Source organism: Pseudochaenichthys georgianus, chromosome 4, assembly GCF_902827115.2.
Source record: "Pseudochaenichthys georgianus chromosome 4, fPseGeo1.2, whole genome shotgun sequence".
In the NCBI taxonomy this organism is placed as follows: Eukaryota; Metazoa; Chordata; class Actinopteri; order Perciformes; family Channichthyidae; genus Pseudochaenichthys; species Pseudochaenichthys georgianus.
The window spans coordinates 34,540,427-34,559,551 of NC_047506.1; the positions used below are offsets into that span (position 1 = coordinate 34,540,427).

The 19,125-nt window shown below is 40.0% G+C and overlaps 1 protein-coding gene across 1 annotated transcript in view; it reads left to right on the forward strand.

Moving 5' to 3' along the window:
• The first annotated feature begins 272 nt into the window (after positions 1-272).
• The window catches only part of kifap3a (kinesin-associated protein 3a), a 35,457-nt gene continuing 16,604 nt past the window's right edge, over positions 273-19,125 (forward strand). The window contains exons 1-11 of the mRNA XM_034081577.2: positions 273-446; positions 1,494-1,625; positions 1,780-1,925; positions 2,045-2,103; positions 2,200-2,341; positions 4,836-4,935; positions 9,203-9,327; positions 9,535-9,633; positions 10,121-10,299; positions 12,942-13,104; positions 18,490-18,590. Of these exons, the coding sequence (XP_033937468.1) occupies positions 406-446; positions 1,494-1,625; positions 1,780-1,925; positions 2,045-2,103; positions 2,200-2,341; positions 4,836-4,935; positions 9,203-9,327; positions 9,535-9,633; positions 10,121-10,299; positions 12,942-13,104; positions 18,490-18,590 (1,287 nt within the window). The 5' untranslated portion in view covers positions 273-405. The remainder of the gene's footprint in view (positions 447-1,493; positions 1,626-1,779; positions 1,926-2,044; positions 2,104-2,199; positions 2,342-4,835; positions 4,936-9,202; positions 9,328-9,534; positions 9,634-10,120; positions 10,300-12,941; positions 13,105-18,489; positions 18,591-19,125) is intronic.

A 19,125-nucleotide genomic window follows, 5' to 3' on the forward strand; every position in this document is an offset into this window, starting at 1 on the left:
ATCTTAATGCATTTTGAATACAACAATCTAAATGTGTAAAGTAATTTAAGGAGTCAAATACCTTTTTTCATAGTCTGGCTTTTACGTACACTATTTCCCTCTCTGTAGAAGTAAAAATAGGTTTATAGAAGATACTTAAGTAAAGTACCCCAATGTTCTCGTTTGACAGTATTTGAGTTAATTTGGCATTTCATACTTGACACACGTAATTATTTTTCGCTTGGTCCTCCTTGTCTACAGGTGGCAGCAGTGCTAGCCTGCTGTAGCTACAGTGCATGCTGGGAGCTGGGTCGCCGCCCTAGCAACAAGCTGCATAGATAAAACATCCGCCCTGTTTTACCCATCATCAACGGGTCCCGTTTAGGAATAAGGATATTTTAACGTGAGCTTTTCCCCCTTTTTTAAATGGACAGTTTGCAAACAGGGGATCCACGGTATCTGAAAAGGTAACGGCTGCTAACGCTAGCTTGTTTACGTTTGCACCGTGAGGGAACAGGTCGATGAGGCAGCAGGATGCTCAGCTGTTCAGTGATAGCCTAACGGGACATTTAAATGAGTGACTGCTAAACTAACTCTGTTACACATATTCGTGTTACAAATTTGAATGTATTTCTGTGCAAGAACAGAATTAACAACACTACAGTTAGCATCATATTAGTAGGATCTGTCTGAGGGTGTGTACGTAAAGAAAAATCGATTAAACGTGACGTAACGTTATCAATGAAAAAACCTGCAGCCACCATCGAAATTAGTAACTAAACTAATGACAACGATTCAGGTTTATTAAACAATACTGTCTTGCTTGTTTGTTTGTTTTTACACCCCTACAAAAATACTCTAATGTGTATGTTCAGGGGAAGATGGTGAATTAATCTGAAATATGAGTGAAAATTAACTAAATTACATTTAGTATTAAAACTGCGTATCATCTAACGTTTGAAAGTACTTGTAATTAGCTCAGGTAATTGCATATCGGTTGGTACATTTTATATTTTTTGCTAAACTACATTATTTTCCAACTTTAGCCACAATATTATTTTAGATATGAATTAATTATACCAAAAAAAGCCACACATTCATCAGCTGCAAAATGTTTATGATAAATATGTCATAATTAAAGTCCCAAATAGTTTATGTTTTTAAAAACCCTTCTGATGATTCTGACATCATCTGGTTAGCTCTTCTTAATCATGACCCTGACACAAGGGATAAACGGGTATTCAAAGAAGCAGAGTATTTCTCATGATGCTTGCCTCCTTGTTTAGCTGAAGGGAGATGAAAGGGTTAAACACAGTGAGGACTGGCAAATGTCGTCACAACTGTATGCAAACACATCATACACAATTTCTCAAACACATACCATTTATCGAGTACACAGATGTACATCTGCTATATTTAGCCTATAAGCAATATTAATGTATTTTATATTACTGTGCTATACTGTTGGAATACATATTTGAGTTTAGCTTACTTTGTGTCTTTATGACCAACAGGAAAGTAAAGGGCTGTACTCTCGATGTACACCCCACTGAGAGGGCTCTTATCGTTCAATATGAGGTGGAGGCCACTGTCCTGGGAGAGCTGGGGATCCCAATGGTTGGAGAACGCAAAGAGTGTCAGAAAATGTGAGAATCAAACTTAAGACAAATTATGATTGTGTGTCAAACAATATCAATCTGATTCTGTATCATGATTTCAATTTCTTCTATAAGTCTGAGAGCCAGTGTTATTCTCAAAAGCTGTAATTTCCCTTGATCTATATGTTTGTGCTCCCTACAGTATTCGTCTGAAAAGCCTGAACGCCCACACAGATACGGCCTCTTTGGCCCGAAAGGTCGTGGAGGAATGTCGACTGATTCACTCTTCCAAACTCCTCGAGGTGGAGCAGCTGCTCTTTTATTTGCAAAACAGAAAACAGTCAAATGGTATTTATAATCACTACTTTATAACAACATAGATGTGTCTGTAGTAACACAACTTTTCTTAGGAAAAGGTATACGTGGAAGTAATTTGTCTTTGTGATGCTGAATTGAACCTTTCACAGACAACCAAGAGAAGAAACACATCTCATCTCGAGAGCTCAAACCTTACACAGGAGTGGAGGTAGAAGCTAAGCTTTACAGTACAATATGTTTGTGAAAACAGTTCTGAAGACATTTGCCAGTCCTCACTATGTTTAACCCTTTCATTCCCCTTAAGCTGGACGAGGAGGCAAGCATCAACAGCATCGATGAGTATGTGGAGCTGCTGTATGAAGACATCCAGGAGAAGATCAGAGGAGCCACCCTCATCTTCCAACTAGCTCGAAACCCAGACAACCTGGAGGAACTCATACAGAACGGTACATTGAATACATACTGCGTCGTGCAGCGAAAGTACATTTACAGCATGTTGTCCATATTTACATTTAATCTGTCAAATGGTCAAGTAACTTAGGTTGACACACCATGTCTGGTACATTCCAGCTTTGTTTCAGATTTGAATCATCTAAAGCAGGGGTGTCAAACTCAAGGGGGTGTCAAATCCGGCCCGCGACCTAATTTTATGTGGCCCGCAAGAGCTTGCAAAGAACATAATATACAATACAATTGGTGTAATTGTTGAATATTTACTTTCAATGATTTGCCCTAGACTTCTGCTTTCAGACGTAGTTATCTAGGAAGGTATTACCAGAACTGATAATAATCCAATGCAGGGCCAACAATGTAATAGAATACATTATTTCATATATATTATATATTTACATTTATAAAACGGACAAGTCAAATCAAGCAATCTGATTGGTTCTTAGCCGTGATATACTGAGCGTATACCACGGGTAGAATCGTAAGTTACTTTTCACAACAAGTCAGTATCCCTCCGCGTCTGAGAAAAACAGTATACCGTTGGGCTGAAAAGCAAACTGTCTGCTTCGCGTCGGGCCGAACCACGCCCCTTAGCTGTAATATAATGAGCATATACCACGGCCTGTCGTGAGCTATTGCTTAAATGTATATTTATATATAATTAAAATTACAACCGGCCCTTTGAGTGCAACCATAATGCTGATGTGGCCCGGGATGAAATTGAGTTTGACCCCCCTGATCTAAAGTGTAGCGTTGCTTTGTTCACAGTATGGCGACAAAGCTAGTCATTTCCAATAGAAACTGATGACATAAGTCGACAAATTGATGTGCAACCTTTGTCACTACAAATGATAGTTGAGCTGGTCTCACACTTTTTTTCAGCGTCCAATGACGCGGTGAAGTGTCAACCAATCATAGTCTTTTGTTTCACAATTTTGGACTTCCCATTTTTAACGCCATAACACTTTAAAAGCAAAAATGTATAGCTAGCCACCCTGTTTTTTACTTTGCTTCTTTTAGCGTCAACAATAATAATAATAATAATTCATTACATTTTTATTAGAGCGCTTTTCCAGGTGCTCAAAGCGCTTTACACGACATATTACACATATAACAGTTATTACTGTGGACAATACCCACAGGACCAAATTAGGGTGAAGTGTCTTGCCCATGGACACAACGGCCTAGTAGTAGAAGTAGTATTTGGCAGTACACAAGTATAATTCAGGTCTCGGGTATTGTTTAGGCAGTGGTATCAAAACATTTCTAACAAGACCAAGTTCTACTGGCATATTGATCACTTCAGGGTACAAGAGAGCACAAAATAAAAGATAAATAAAAGATATTTCATGAAATGTAACTTTCCTCTTAATAAAAGGATTCCCATTTTACTAAGTATTATGTGAACAATTTCTAAATAACAATATCAAGTTTTAACATGAATGTGGTCGCGAAGGTCAGCAACGGTCAGCAACGGTCTGCAATATGTTGTTATAAGCAGACCCCAAATGTAGTATAAACAGATCCGCCTCTGCGTTCCGCTGTCCATTTTGTACTATTTCTGTCCCTTTACATACTGAAGCTGTTTGACAAAACTGTTGTGAAGCGCATGCAGGGAAAGGCATGTGAATGGCCTTCGTCTGTTTCTGGCCATCCAGTGACTGTTGGTATGATGACTATCTGTGTGACATCTGAGCAGACTCCATCTCCAGAGGAAGATCTTGAAATGTGGTTGACAGCTCTAAAAAAGTCAAGGATGAACTTTGATGCTCAATTATTCAGAACGTGTTCATTTTCTGAAAAGAAACTTTTCCTGAAAGTGGATCCAATAGCTAAAGTTGAAAAGTGCAGCCATATTCCAAATTCTCAAGCTAAAACTGGATTTTTTTACAAAAACGTTTTGTTTTGATAGAGTATTGCTTGAGTGTCTGACTTGTATCAGCATGTCCTCTCTGCTCCCCTTTTAAAGAAAACAAAGCTCAGCTTCACTTCTGCTCCCTTCCGTGACAACCGGGCTGTTTCTCTCACAACAGCACGAAGCCATCATCCTGTGCTGCCTCGGTGAGATGGTACAGCTTCATTTGTATCTGTCATAACGCGTCGTCTGCTCACTCTGTCTGCCGCACCGCATCAACCGGTCCAATGTTGATAATAGCATAATAGCAGAGTGTTCGTGTGAACCCAGAGGAATGGGGTCAGGGTGGAAAGCGGAGACAAACCTTGGGACGCACGTCTTTAGGTTGAGAAGCACCCATCGCTCAAAATCCTCAGGAGCCTCCGACCTCATCGCATTCCCCCACGCTTCTTCAAATTAACCTCCAGCTGCACCGCCCTCTGCGCAATCTGACTCTGATTGAATTCCACATACAGACACTTTTGTTTTACTTTCTCATCTGTAGTCATTCCTTATTATCTTGCCTTCTCTTTGTTTGACCTTTTCTTAATTTCTGTGTCTTTATTGACATGTTTTTGTTTGTTCGCCATCGACAGAGGCGGCCATTGGAGCCCTGGCCAGAGTATTGAGGGAGGACTGGAAGCAGAGCGTGGACCTGGCAACAACCATCATCTATGTCTTTTTCTGCTTCTCCAGGTAAACCTGCTTTTCTATAAAAACCCAAAGTTTCAGCTTCTGATTTATTTACACTGAACAAAAATATAAACGCAACACGTTTGTTTTTGCTCCCATTTTTCATGAGATGAACTCAAAGATCTAAAACATTTTCTATATACACAAAATAACCATTTCTCTCAAATATTGTTCAAAAATCTGTGATAGTGAGCACTTCTCCTTTGCCGAGATAATCCATCCCACCTCACAGGTGTGGCATATCAAGATGCTGATTAGACAGCATGATTATTGCACAGGTGTGCCTTAGGCTGGCCACAATAAAAGGCCACTCTGAAACGTGCAGTTTTGCTTTATTGGGGGGGTCTGGGGGGGGTCCGAAAACCAGTCAGTATCTGGTGTGAGGGGTAGGGTTAGGGTTAGGGTAATGTTGTGAATTGAGTGGCCCATGGTGGTGGTGGGGTTATGGTATGGGCAGGTGTATGTTATGGACGACGAACACAGGCCACTCGATTCACAACACTACCCTAACCCAGTGGTTCTCAAACTTTTTCTGTCATTCCCCACTTTGAACAGGTGGGCCTTTTCAAGCCCCACCTGTTCCTCATCGCTCCAATAAAATGGTAGGCCAAGCTTAAAATTGTCAAATGTATCGTTCTATAACAGGGGTCTCCAACTTTTTTTAGGATGAGGGTTACTTTCAAAAAATAAAACAAGTCGTGAGCTACTTTTACTCCTCTTTTTTGTTTTTTTTGCAGTGTATATATTTAGCACATTTTAACATTATTATATGCTACCTTTAACCTTTGAGTGCTGTTTGGGTCTGTGGGACCCGTTTTCAGTGTTTACTAAAATGTATGCAATTTAATTATTTTAACCTGCTTTATTTGGTGGTGGACGTCAGATCCTCGAGGGTCCGGGGGCATGCACCCCCAGGAAGATTTCTTTTAAATGTTGAAGTTAAATGCATCAATCTGGTGCACTTTGAGCTAGGGCTGCTCAATTAAATCGTATTTTAATCGCAATTACGATTTTGGCTTGCAACGATTATGAAAACAACATAATCGAAATAAAACGATTTTATTTATTTTTTAAATAGGTTTTTCAGTTGAATTATACTTAAAGTTCAGGGTAATCAACTGTTAAAAACATACTTTTCAAATTATTTTCTTCAATAAATTGATGTTTTTCAAATTAAATGGTTAATCGTTTTTAATAATCGTGATATCAATTATTGACCCAAATAATCGAGATTATGATTTTTGCCATAATCGAGCAGCCCTACTTTGAGCCCAACATGAATTTATGGATACAGCTCTCAACACTGATGAAAGGGAGCTGTATACTTTTCAATAATCCAAACATCTTTAGAATATGATCACAACAAATCATTTAAACTTGTTTATTCTTATCTTATGTTACCTAGTTAGCATTCTTTCTTTTTATTTATGCATATTTGACTAATCACTCCCCTTTTAAACTTTTTACTGTCCTATAGTACACATTGGAATGATTTCTCACTTTATTTTGTACAACTTTATTAAATAGATAAAGGTGTGCTCTCTCTCTTGCTCTCTCTCTCTCTCTCGCTCCACATTGCTTTTCTTCCCGACTGCAACGCTGTTGTGTGTGTCTGTGAGAGCGTTTCACACGTGTGTATGAGAGATTTTTACCAGTGGCGAGCCTGTCTCTGAGGGCCTAAGATATTCTACAAAATAATATTTAAAAACATTAAAACAAATTATATTTTTCTTTATATATTTTTTTTAAATATGTTTTTAGTAATATTTGTCAATAGTTTTACCAAAAATAACTTGATTAAATTGTATTTAAAATAACATTTCCAAAGAATTAAATCCTTTGAATCTGCCTATTCAGTTTCTGTTTGAATGTGAAGGGTTAAATGAAAGAAGCTCCTCTCTGCGAGTCTGTGAAGACAGGAGCTGATTGGACGTCCAGCTATGAATTCACAGAGGGCCAGCTATAGTAACTGAACGAGAGTAATGTCAAATGACAGTACAATTGACCAATCATATCTTCCCTCTAAATGGGTGGACTTTATTATCGCGGACTTTATGACAAGTTCCGCCCGCTGTGAAACGTTTCTTGTTTCCATAGCAACAACAACTGTCAACAGCGTAAACTTGCCTTCAAAATAAAAGCATGCCAAATTACACTTAAGACATACAACTGCAACGAAAGTAACAAACACAATATCCTTTTCAATTTCAAAGAACACAACTTGGGTTATCTACAGGTGTTGTTTTGTGTGGTAGAGGGTCGCTTTTCATTGATACGTTTTGCACCCCGGGCGGGCCGTTGTTTTTGATATTCCACCAGTGTATAAATAATAAATAAATGTGAAAAAAAAATGTAAAAAAAAAAAATTTGAATTTTTTTTTTGTTTTTGTTTTTTTCGCGACCTACCTATCACATCTCTGCGCCCCACCAGTGGGGCGCGCCCCACACTTTGAGAAACGCTGCCCTAACCCTACTCCTACCCCTCACACCAGATAATGACTGGTTTTCGGACCTCCCCAGACCCCCCCAATAAAGCAAAAATGCACGTTTCAGAGTGGCCTTTTATTGTGGCCAGCCTAAGGCACACCTGTGCATTAATCATGCTGTCTAATCAGCATCTTGATATGCCACACCTGTGAGGTGGGATGGATTATCTCGGCAAAGGAGAAGTAATCACTATCACAGATTTTTTAACAATATTTGAGAGAAATGGTTATTTTGTGTATATAGAAAATGTTTTAGATCTTTGAGTTCATCTCATGAAAAATGGGAGCAAAAATAAAAGTGTTGCGTTTATATTTTTGTTCAGTGTATATTGGGTGTTTGTGATCGCTTTTATGTTATTTTTTTATTTGTTGTTTTTGTTTGCATACAAAGACCTTGACATATCCAAATGTGCTATATGTGCTGCAGTCCTTAAACTTGGAAATGAGTTTTGCACTGCCTGTTTCCTCAATGTTAGTAAAAAAAAAATGGTTACATCCATGTGGTCAAAACAAGCTTAACATATTCTATATCTAAATAACTACACTGATTGCATTTACGCCTCAAACTTGTGCTAGTACCATAAACTATCATTCCAATTTTCAATAATGTATTTAAATAATCTTGGTTACTTTTGAAAAAGGGAACTAGCGTCATGCTAACTTTCTGGTTAACATGCAAAAGTACTTAATCCCTAAATCCTTCCATATTTGTTGAGTTGGTATTAAACGCAACATGGCTGTGGATTTTGAGGATGCCGGTTTAAAGTATTGCCTTAAGTCGTTTAAAAACTTAATTTATCGTCTTCAATGTTTCATGGTTGCATGGGTCTGCATTATGTACATGTATTCATTAACCCATGCCCACTGCCAAAGACTTTTACTGTCAGGGACAGACGACCAATGTAGTACAAACAGAACCGTGTGCTTGTAAACGTGCACTTTAATACTTTGTGATCCGGCTCACAGTTGTTGATCCAGTTCACCCCAAAGGTGTTGGAAAGGTGTTCAAAGGTGTTCAAGTCAGACAGTCAAGACACTTGAAAAAAAAATGCAAGGGCTGCATTTTCATGTAAACAGGAAAGGGACTAGTATTAAGAATTCCCTGTTATTGGGCCCAAGAAGCTGAAACAAGGAAAATAAGCTTAAATCAACAGAACACAACTTCACATTCTTTTGTATTTGCAGCACAAAGCCAGTAAACCAGAATAAGGCAGTTAAACATTTTTAAGAGCCATATGGTTGCCTCCTTGTGTGCAGTAATGATACATTTATGTTGTAACATCACTGACCCACACCCCCAATTGCCTCTGCTCTCTTTTCTTTTTTACTGCTCTCCCTCTTTCTTACAGTAGTCATCCACCTTTTGGCAGCATACCTAGTACTGAAGTTTCACTCTCCAACTGGGGGTTAGGAAACACTACAATTAGCCCTTGCTAGAATAATACATAAATGTCTGTCAGAGCTGATTTAGGCAGCGAGAGGACGTGTTCTTCTGAAAACTGATCGTCACTCTTGGCTCCTTTCCATCTCCATGTTATGCTGTTTGGATTGTGGAACTGTTCAAGTTGGACTGATTATAAGTCGGACCAGGACGTACTGTTTGACTGAATGTGTTTTGACTTTGACAGTTTACTTTGTAAACTACTTCAGGGGTGACGGATTGGGTCATTTTAGTGACAGCTCCCAGCTGGAATCCTCAAATCAAGGTGGATTTTTCAGTTTTTAAAACAATTTTGGATAAATGTTATTTTTCTCTTTCTCTCCCTCTTATTTTTCTCCTCTAGTTTCTCCCAGTTCCATGGCCTGGTCACACATTTCAAGATCGGAGCCCTGTGTATGAATATTATTGAGCATGAGCTGAAGAGATACGACCTCTGGCAAGACGAACTACAGAAGAAGAAAAAGGCCTATATCCTTTTTAAGAGTCATACAAGTGGAACATCTTTTTTATTTGAAAGCCATTCTATAACAAATCCAATACAAATATAAAATATGTTTTTTAAATGGAACTCAAGCTTGGCACAATACTAAACCTGGAGACATTTGTAATGATGCAGTATAAGATGACACTGTTTAAGGCTTTTTGTATAAAATGTAGTTCCTTGACTTATAACACATGAAGAATTCTCCGAGAACCAAAATCTGAAAAAGGAACATGAGAAGTCTTTTAGAAAGTACCAGAGCCTTCTGGTCAAACAAGAGCATCTTCTCAGAGGTAACTGTTGAGACGTTTTTGTTCAATGTATCTATCCCATACTGTAGTTATCAGAACATGTTTGTTTATGGAACACTTCTAGAATATGTATGTTCAATGCACTTGTGCAGGTTTAACAACATTTGTCTTAAAGATGTGAAAATGTACCTGATGTGCATTATTGATTAATTCATTTATTAAGCAGATCAAGAAGAATAGTTGTTTCAAACTTCTCCAATTTCACAATTGCTGCTTTCTTCTGTTGTTTTATTTTTCAAACTAAATGGATAGACAAAACAACGTGTTCAACATTGATAGAAACGGCTGACTAATGAAATATCAATTAAAAAATGTTTTGTCGAGGACTCAAGAGGCACACTTAAACTAAAATAGATATAACTTACAAAAGCAAGAAAACACAGCCAGGGAGTATAAGTGAGTTGCAGCGAGATTACTGTCCACGTTTTCCTGCCTGACCCTGTGGTCTCTGACACGTTTCCTCCTGCAGTTGCTCTGGGCCTGCTGCTGAACCTGGCTGAAGACACCCGCACAGAGCTGAAGATGAGGAATAAAAACATCGTCCACATGCTGGTGAAGATCCTGGACCGGGAGGACGAGGAGCTGCTGTTGGTGGTTGTCTCCTTCCTCAAGAAGCTCTCCATCTTCCTGGAGAACAAGAATGATATGGTGAGACAGGGAGTTATTTTTTTGTTAAAGGTCCCATGTCATGCTTTTCCTGTTATTACCCGTCCCCTTGTGTTATGTAGCTTTTTCTGCATGTAAACGGTCTGCAGAGTCACAAACCCTCAAAGTACACCCCGTAGCGAGTAAAACTCTAACACAGAAAAGACCTGTCTGTGCTGCCCCAGAACGCCTCGTTGGAGATTCCTCTTTTTCCATTGTTTACTTCTTGGGTATAGTGACGTATTACGTTACGTTTGATTAAGATATATAGTAGCTTTATTAAGTGTCACCTATAGAGTGCTTCAGGCATGATGTATTTCTCCAAGCTGACTTGGAATGTTCAGAAAGCCAAAGGGATATTTCATTTGGATTTCAGATTATTGTAGAAAGTAACTTCTGTGGTAAACAAAATGTTTTGATGGTTACCCGATTGGTTTGGGGAGACATATTTACTCCACTTCAGTGGTGGTGTTTAATAATTATCATTTTTTTGTGTCGACTTCAAGGATCTAGAATTTTTTCATGTTGCTTTGATTCATTGCTATGTCAAACATGACATGTACAGTATCATGGCTTTTGAAAGTAATTTAATTCATTAATCTAGAAAAAGGATTCATCTTAAATAAATATTTCTAAAGGCTTAAAACTACTAAAACATAGGCAGTAGGATTATTTTAATCATGCATTTTTAAATCTCAAAATATATATTTTTAAATAAACACCTCTCACATTACAGTATATTTTTTACTTTAATTATGAGTGGCTTTAAAATGTCTTATAATATTATGTCTAGAACTGAGAGAACCATGTATGATTATAACAAAACATTTGAATCTAACTTTTAATAATGATTTCAGTGTCTGCGGTGGCAGCCATTGTTTGAAATGAAGGGCGTCAGTGTGCTGTTTTGACTTTTTACCAACTAATCTTCTTTCTATACATCTCTAATGAATGTGTTTTTTACAACGTTGTTTTTGAGACATTTAACTCAATTAGTAAAGTTAAGAGGAAACAATCTTTCTTTATTTGTTCTGTAAAAAACTCTCAAAGTCACTTTGACAAATGGCCTTCCCCCAGAAGAAATGCCGGTTGAAACCACGCTTATCAAATTTCAATGTAATAAATGCTTAGAATGTCCGCTTTTGGTCACGTGTCCCCCAGCGCTCGTACGGGCACCTCAGCGCTCTGACTTCCCCTAATCCAGCCCCACCTGGTTCCAATCTCACTCAGTTTGCAGGACGTTATCAAAGCCAGACCCTGGTAGGAACTGGTTTTATCTCCTTGTTTCCCCCTCAGTGTATCTTTGATTCAGATTAAAGAACCCTTCAGGGGGTTTGGACCCACTCAAGCAGGGAAATAGTGGTTTCAACACTTTCACTCTGTTGAGTATATCAGTTTACACAAGGGGAAATATGTTTCCATTTAAAGACATGGGTGTTTAATTGATTAAATTAAAGAGTGATCACTTAATTATGCTGTATATCAGGTTTTATTTACTCAAATGTGTTGTGACTTTCTCCAAATCAGATATGTCTCCCAAAACAGTGTGATGAGTTTATGTTGCTGTCGCTGTCACTAATGGAAGGGGAATGTCAGTGGTAATTGACGCAGGCTGCAGTTGATTATGCTGCTCAAGGTCTGGTTTGTGATGGTGCGACTGGAGCTGGTTTTGCGCACAGTAGCAGCGAGTGCGTTTTAACTGGGAGCAGGTTGCGTCACTGTGATATCTGGATGTGGAGGGACCACAGCGGAGGGGAGACGGGCATGTTAACAAGCGGCACCGGCTGACGAGCACTGCTGCATCACTCTGACAGTCATATTGACAGCATGCATTCCAAACAACACCACGCTGTGCACCTTTTCACACATCAGAGTTCCTCTACAGAGTCGCTGGGGCGTGACTTTGTGTTTTAGTCTTAGTTCCGTGTCATCAGCTCAACACCTCCACCTGCCTGTAGATCATGTGAACCTTGTCCAAGCTTGTCACCAGGTTATTAGAAAAGTAAAGGCAAGATGTCAATATGTTATGCACATGTTTACTAATGTTATTTGAGTGTTCTAATTCATCATATTTCAAATAAATCATAACCTTCCTGTATTTAATGCAGGCGTGTTAATGGGTGGCAGGTCTGAACAGTTAAGACTGACAAATAATGTAAAAACAATTTTAACTTTTTGTGGAATAATTGAATGCAAACGTTCTGCCCATGTATATTTTAAGTCTGCAAAAAATAGATAACCAAATTATCTTTTTATTATTCTCTTCAAACGTCATCTTTTAAGCATTTCAGCTGTAGAAATGTCATCCATTATGGTCTTTTCTTTTGTGGGAAATACCGTTTTGAACTGCTTAAAACTAAATGAAGTATGCTTGATAATATTAGTGGTTTTAGATCTATAAAAAATATGTTCCGATATTCCAATAAAAAAAAAAAAAATGTTGTTCTCACACTGCTCACACATGTACAAAACATTTTCCAAATATTAATATAAATGCATGGTGGCAACTTGTTTGTGCTTCCCCAAGCTGTTGCACGACTCATATACTGGCCTATCGACTGCTAGTATTATGCATTGTTACAGGTGCCAGTTCTCGCCTGGAGCAGAACCTCAAAGTCTTCGTTTCACTTGTCCGTTGTCTGCAGGCTGAAACGTTTGCCGTGGAGAAGCTTGGTCGGCTGGTTCCCTGCGAGCACGAGGAGCTCCTGAGCACCAACCTACGCCTCCTGCTCAACCTCTCCTTCGACACGACGCTGCGCAGCCACATGGTCCAGGCAGGACTCCTTCCCAGATTCTCGTCACTGCTCGGTAATACGTCTTACTGTTTACTGATGACTGTTTGTATTCCTGTAGTTGTGTTTATGCTGGTTCATTGTGTGTATTTATCTGTGTGTGTATGACTGAGGCTGTCCTGTCTGTATTTGCATCAGGGGAATCACTATTTCAGGATTTCACTCCTCAAAACAGACACATGACAAAGAAACACTCATCCATCCTCAGCCGGCGGTGGAGCCTCTAATCTGTTATTACTGCGGCGTACTTGCAGGTGCCGCTTTTACGCAGCACCCAGGCCTCTGGTGGCCATTACAGCAGTGACCTCCTGAAATCGGCAGAGCGTGCGATCGTGCGTTGTCTCATCCGCAAGGTCGTGTGACACAGTCAGAATCATATCTGACAGGCCTTTTGAAGCCTCTCAAGGGGAGGCTCGGGTAACGGCGCATAATTAATGTAATATATTTGTTAGAATAACATGCCAGAGCCTCTGCACAAATGTTGTTTTTACAGGAGCGAGCCGGAGAGGTGGAGAGGTCTTCAGAGATTTAGGGAAGGAGGGCTGTTTTTTGGGAAGTGGAGGGGTGGGGGCTGCTCATACAGGAAGCAAGGCACACACATAATATAAGTTAACAGTGAAATATTACGCCTGCTCACAGTTTTGACACTGTTGAGTTTGCCTGTATTTGTGTGTTTGCGTATGTGTGTAATGCCCTCTGTATGTGAGCCCATGCGTCATTAATCATCTGCTTCACTGTCGACTGTCCTCCTTTTCAACTGACACACTCTACGCATGAGGACTTTGGTCTTATCTCTAGGAGAGAAGACAGGGGGGGGGGGGCGTGTTTATCAGCCTTCACCCTCGCCATCCAGACCTGACCCCAGGTCAGGACCCCTGATGATGAGATGAAAGTGGAGCAGGAGCCTCCACTTGTCATCATCACCATCATCACATCCCAGTAGATCCATCCCATCAACACTTGAGCTCAACTTAAAGTTTGATTAATGTTTACAGAAAGGGCAGAAATAATGAATTGTTTAGTTAATTAACAGAACTATATTAAAAAAAAAAAAAAAAATAGTTCAAGTAATTTGGAAGGAAACATTCCAAAGATTGGTTTTGGGCAGTTGGTCTGGCGAGAAAAAAGGCACTTTGACTCGATGGCTTTTTTGCGTCAGCATAGCTCATTTTGTGTCCATTCATGAAGATTTCTTGTAAATATCCGTGCGTAGCTTTCACTCATACACATATGATAAAACCCAGTTAAAAGTTTCAATCTTTGAGCACAGGGGCCGTCAAGCAGGACAATGATGCCACGTCGACTGTACGCACGGACCGAAAAGAGCTGTCTGCATCCGTATGTCCAAAATACCGCCTGTAATATAATTCAAACATTTCTTTACCTCTTAACCCTTTAATACTTAATCAGATTATCTTTTTTCCCTTGTTGGGTTCCACTATTAAAGACTAAAGAATTAATTTACAATTACATAGGTGATATATTAATTAGCAGATTAGTAAATGATCAGGAAAAGAACATAGTATATGATAATCAAATTAGTTGGACATGAAGATGTATCGGCATCAAGTTTTGCCAGACATTCTCATTCTTTTCAAATGCGCTGCAGAGTATATATATATGTTTTGTGCAAAACTAAATACATTTTTTTAAATCTGTTAATCAACCAAAAGTATTATTAATAATGAAAGACAATCATTTGCAGCAGCCCTATTTACAGAATGTTCACTCACTCCAAACTTCTTTAACTCTTTGAATGCTTGTTGACCTTCATTACATTGCAAAAACAAATTAGGCAAATTAAGTGAGGGTGGGGTCATTTCACCCCCATCATGTGGTGTGTGATGTCTCCAAAGACCCAACCCGGCTTGCTTGTTTATCCAGAAAATGCAATAACAACGGAATGGCGCTGTCCACAAAAGCTCGCCCAGACGCCTCCTAATGTGTGCGGGTGTAATTTTACGAAGTTTGGGGCGGTTTTAAATCAGACTGGGCTGTAATTGGAGATTAGCTAGCCCACTAACTGCCCCTGAACAGTCTAGTTAATTCTTAACAGCTCCCCTTCACCTTTTTTTTCTCTCTTGCCCCAACCCCACCAGTGTTTTGAACATTTAATGTGATCTCTCTCCTCGCCCAGAAAGGATCCTCCATGTTCCTACCAGCAGAGTGAGTCGGTAAGGTCTGCAGGAGCTTATTGCCTCCGTGTGTATGCGCTTGGTTGTTTTCATGTGCATTTTAAGGTATCGGCTGAGGTAAAGGATCACTAATGAGAAGCACGTGTTCTGGCCAATCGCTGGCCGCGCTGGAAGGTCCAGAGCAGTAGCTTAAACTTATTAAAGGCAGTAAAATTGATGCTTCCTCCTGTTTTCCCAATTAAATCTAGAAGCCGTCTCTCCCTCCTGTGATTCCAGGGCTTCACTGAGCACATCTGGATCTTATACTTGGCGATAAGGCTCCCTGTATGGCCAGTGACCGAACACGGCTGGGACCAGTTTTAACTGGACCTGGTCGGGCTTCTGGAGGCTGGTGGGCATTACAGGAGGTCTGTCGGTGGTTCTGCTCCAGTGAAGAGCCTCTCTCTTAACACTTCTCTTAATGAAAAGTTCCCGGGTCAAACTCTGGTCTGTACTCTGTTAATTCTCCCGGGCTGGCTCCTCCTCCAGCTCCCCCCAGCTCTGGTCAGAGGTCAAACTCATGAAAGTCATGGGCTCACTGACAGTCTAACACTCAATCCATTCTGCCTTTATCTCCTCCACGTTGCTGTAGAGGCCTGATAAGCTCACACAACTGTAGTTCCAGAGTGTAATACATTTATTAAACATATATTTATGGATCAGTACAATAAATGAAATTAAGCAGTATCTATCTATGCAAATGGTTTTGGTTTTATTTATCTTGATTTCAAGATAACTGACTCTATACTCTCTACTAACACTACAATGCAATTGAGGGGAATGGAAATCATAGCCTTTATCATTGCCAGTAGGCACGAATGGCTTCTATAGATGCTTTAAATAATAAATATCTACATCTCAACCAATTGAAATACCTTCATTGTCATGCCTGTATTTAGTGTCATTTTCAATTATGTTTAGTGTGCTATTCATAGCTACATATAAGGAATGAAATATAAGTTCAACAATACCCAATTCCAAGTACAAGTTATAAAAAGGATACATATGCATGACATTGCCATGACACCTTGTGTGCATATTCTAGGTGTCTTTAATTGTGAAACTGAGAATCAGTGACAATGTATTGAAATTAGGGCTGTCAAGTTAACGCGTTAATAACGCATTAACGCAAAAAAAAAAAATAACGCCACTAATTATTTTAACGCGATTAACGCATGTGTATTTTTTGTCCTCGGCTGCCCTGTAGTTTCAGAGCGCATCGAGTTTAAAATAGCATCTACAAGCTGATGCTGACAGCCCCGCTCCTGCTGCCTGCTTGCGGCAGACCACACTTCCACGCTCACCGGCAGGCACCGACTGGCCATCGGGAGGACCGGGAGGGTGTGTGTATGTGTGGCGCGAGTGAGCGAGAGAGAGACCTTACGTGTGGTGTATTGTTGTTGTTAGCATCTGGTGCTAGCTAGCTGCGCTAACGGATATAAGGAGCTGTTTCAATGAAAACAGAGGAGCGACATTTCGCCGACAACTGCGCCGAGCACTTGACTTTATGCAGGTAGCCAGACAGTGGGACATTGTACGAAAAGTCAGCGCACTCAGCATGGATAGTGCGCGCAACATGATTGCAGCGTCCAGGCAGCTCCCGTTCGAGCATATGCCTTGAGTTGCACATAGCTCCAACGATCCATCACACACACACACACACACACACACACACACACACACACACACACACACACACACACACACACACACACACACACACACACACACACACACACACACACACACACACACACACACACACACACACACACACACACACACACACACACACACACACACTGTATTGTATTATTGAATGAGAGAGGTTCCAGGTTGAATTGAGGCGAATATTTGTAATGTTCAGAGGTTGTTGTTTAATATTCATGAGAATATTTGTCATTGTTCAAATGATAATAACATTAGCATAAAGCATATTTGTCCACTCATATGTTGATAAGAGTATTACAAACTTGAAAAATATTCCTCTAAGGTAGAACAGATAAAAAATGTGCGATTAATCGCGATTAACTATGGACAATCATGCGATTAATCGCGATTAAATATTTTAATCGACTGACAGCCTTAATTGAAATAAATAGATCGACTGTATGCTGAGCAAAAGGTGTTGATTTTGGAGGATTTGAGCTTGTTCCACTACCTCCAAGTAGCAAAGACATTATTAATGCAACGTGATGTGTCTCTACACGAACACTGTTCCAGTCTCTCTCTGGAGAATCAACAGACCTGACTGTCCATAGTTTTCATTGGAACTACTTTCTGCTGTAGAAATGGTCCCTGTGTAAACTGTCCTCAGTAAGGTCTGTGGAGTATCCTAACACCAGTCACTGTTTCTGGAGGGAGAAGAGATGTTTTTCAAATAAGGCTGGCATCCTTCTATATGTTTTCTATTTAAATCCCATGTATAGAACCAAACCAAAAACATGTTAGTCCGTCTCCCAATGCTCTTTCAACTACAGTATGTGGCCCTCAGCTGTAAGCTACTGTTTTTTAACTGAAGATTTATATCTTATATTCTCACAAATATAGTCTTCCTTCTTTATGAGGCTTAATACAAAAAATACGCATTTGTTAATGGTAATCAAGGAAAAAGGTCTCGCAGTGCAACAATGTGGCTCATTGAGGTCTTTAAAACATTCTGCACAACAGTGGACCTCTATAGCACAGACCAAGAAGATATATCAGGCTTTGATAGACAATACCTTTTAGTAGATGCATTCCATGTTGGTGTGGCTCCAAATGTTTTGAGAAAAGGGAAATCAAATATATTGCCAGACCTATCCCTAGCTGCTGTGTGTAGCAGAAAGTAAATTCCATTTCCCCTGATTTTGACAGACATCTGGATATCTCAAAACCTGAATAACGTATTTTAGTACAACTGTCCCTTTGAGCAGCATGCTGCTGCTTGCTTTCTTCTGCAGTAGCCTGCTGAAGATCCACATTTAACCTTTTAAATATTGTTTTTCCTCTGCTTAGCTGCCTGTGAGGCACGACAAATTGAGAAACTGCAGCAGACTGGTGCTGGTTCTGCACCTAATGCAATTTGACCTCCAACAGAATTCCCTTAAAAAGGCCATTCAGCTCATTAATATTTTCAAAAAACACATAGCTCTCCTAGATGTGGTCATTGGCATCCCACGAAGCGTAAAGGCACAACCAGTCATTCACCCATCGACTTTTCTCCTCCTCCTGTGTTTATGTTGCAGCTGACGAGGGCCAGAGACAGCTCAGCATGTGCATTCTGTACCACATCAGCATGGACGACAGATTCAAGTCCATGTTTGCCGACACAGACTGCATACCGCAGGTAAGACTGGCTAATGTACACTGCCAGCAGACCAAGACAGACACATTAGCATGGGCAGCTAACGGCACCCGGGAATGAATGCATGACAAACAGAGTGAAGGGAGGGACCCGTGCCACATCTGGAACCAAAAGCGCTGCTGCACGGTCTTTGCTCGCACTGCAATGAAAACCTGCAAACCTCCTCATTTCATCCTTTTCTGTATCTCCTCCACATACCCTTCATTAGCATTGCCAAACTGGTCCATCAACAAACAATCAGCACTGTTATGTCCAAAATGATTTGGAGTTATGATCAGTACAATTAAGTTCACAGCTAAAGTTCAACACGCCTCAGGCGTGTTTCTTTCAACTTTCGATCACAACATTTTTGTTGAGTTACACTCCCTCCTGATTGAGTTGACCCGGTCAGTCGCTCCTCTCATCATCGGCGATTAGCTAAATGTGCGTTGTGTTTGTTTGTTGAGATTGGGTGTAAATGCGGGCCAGATGTGGCCGGGAGAGTCGGCTGTTTGTTCAGAAGGTCACGTCAGCAGCA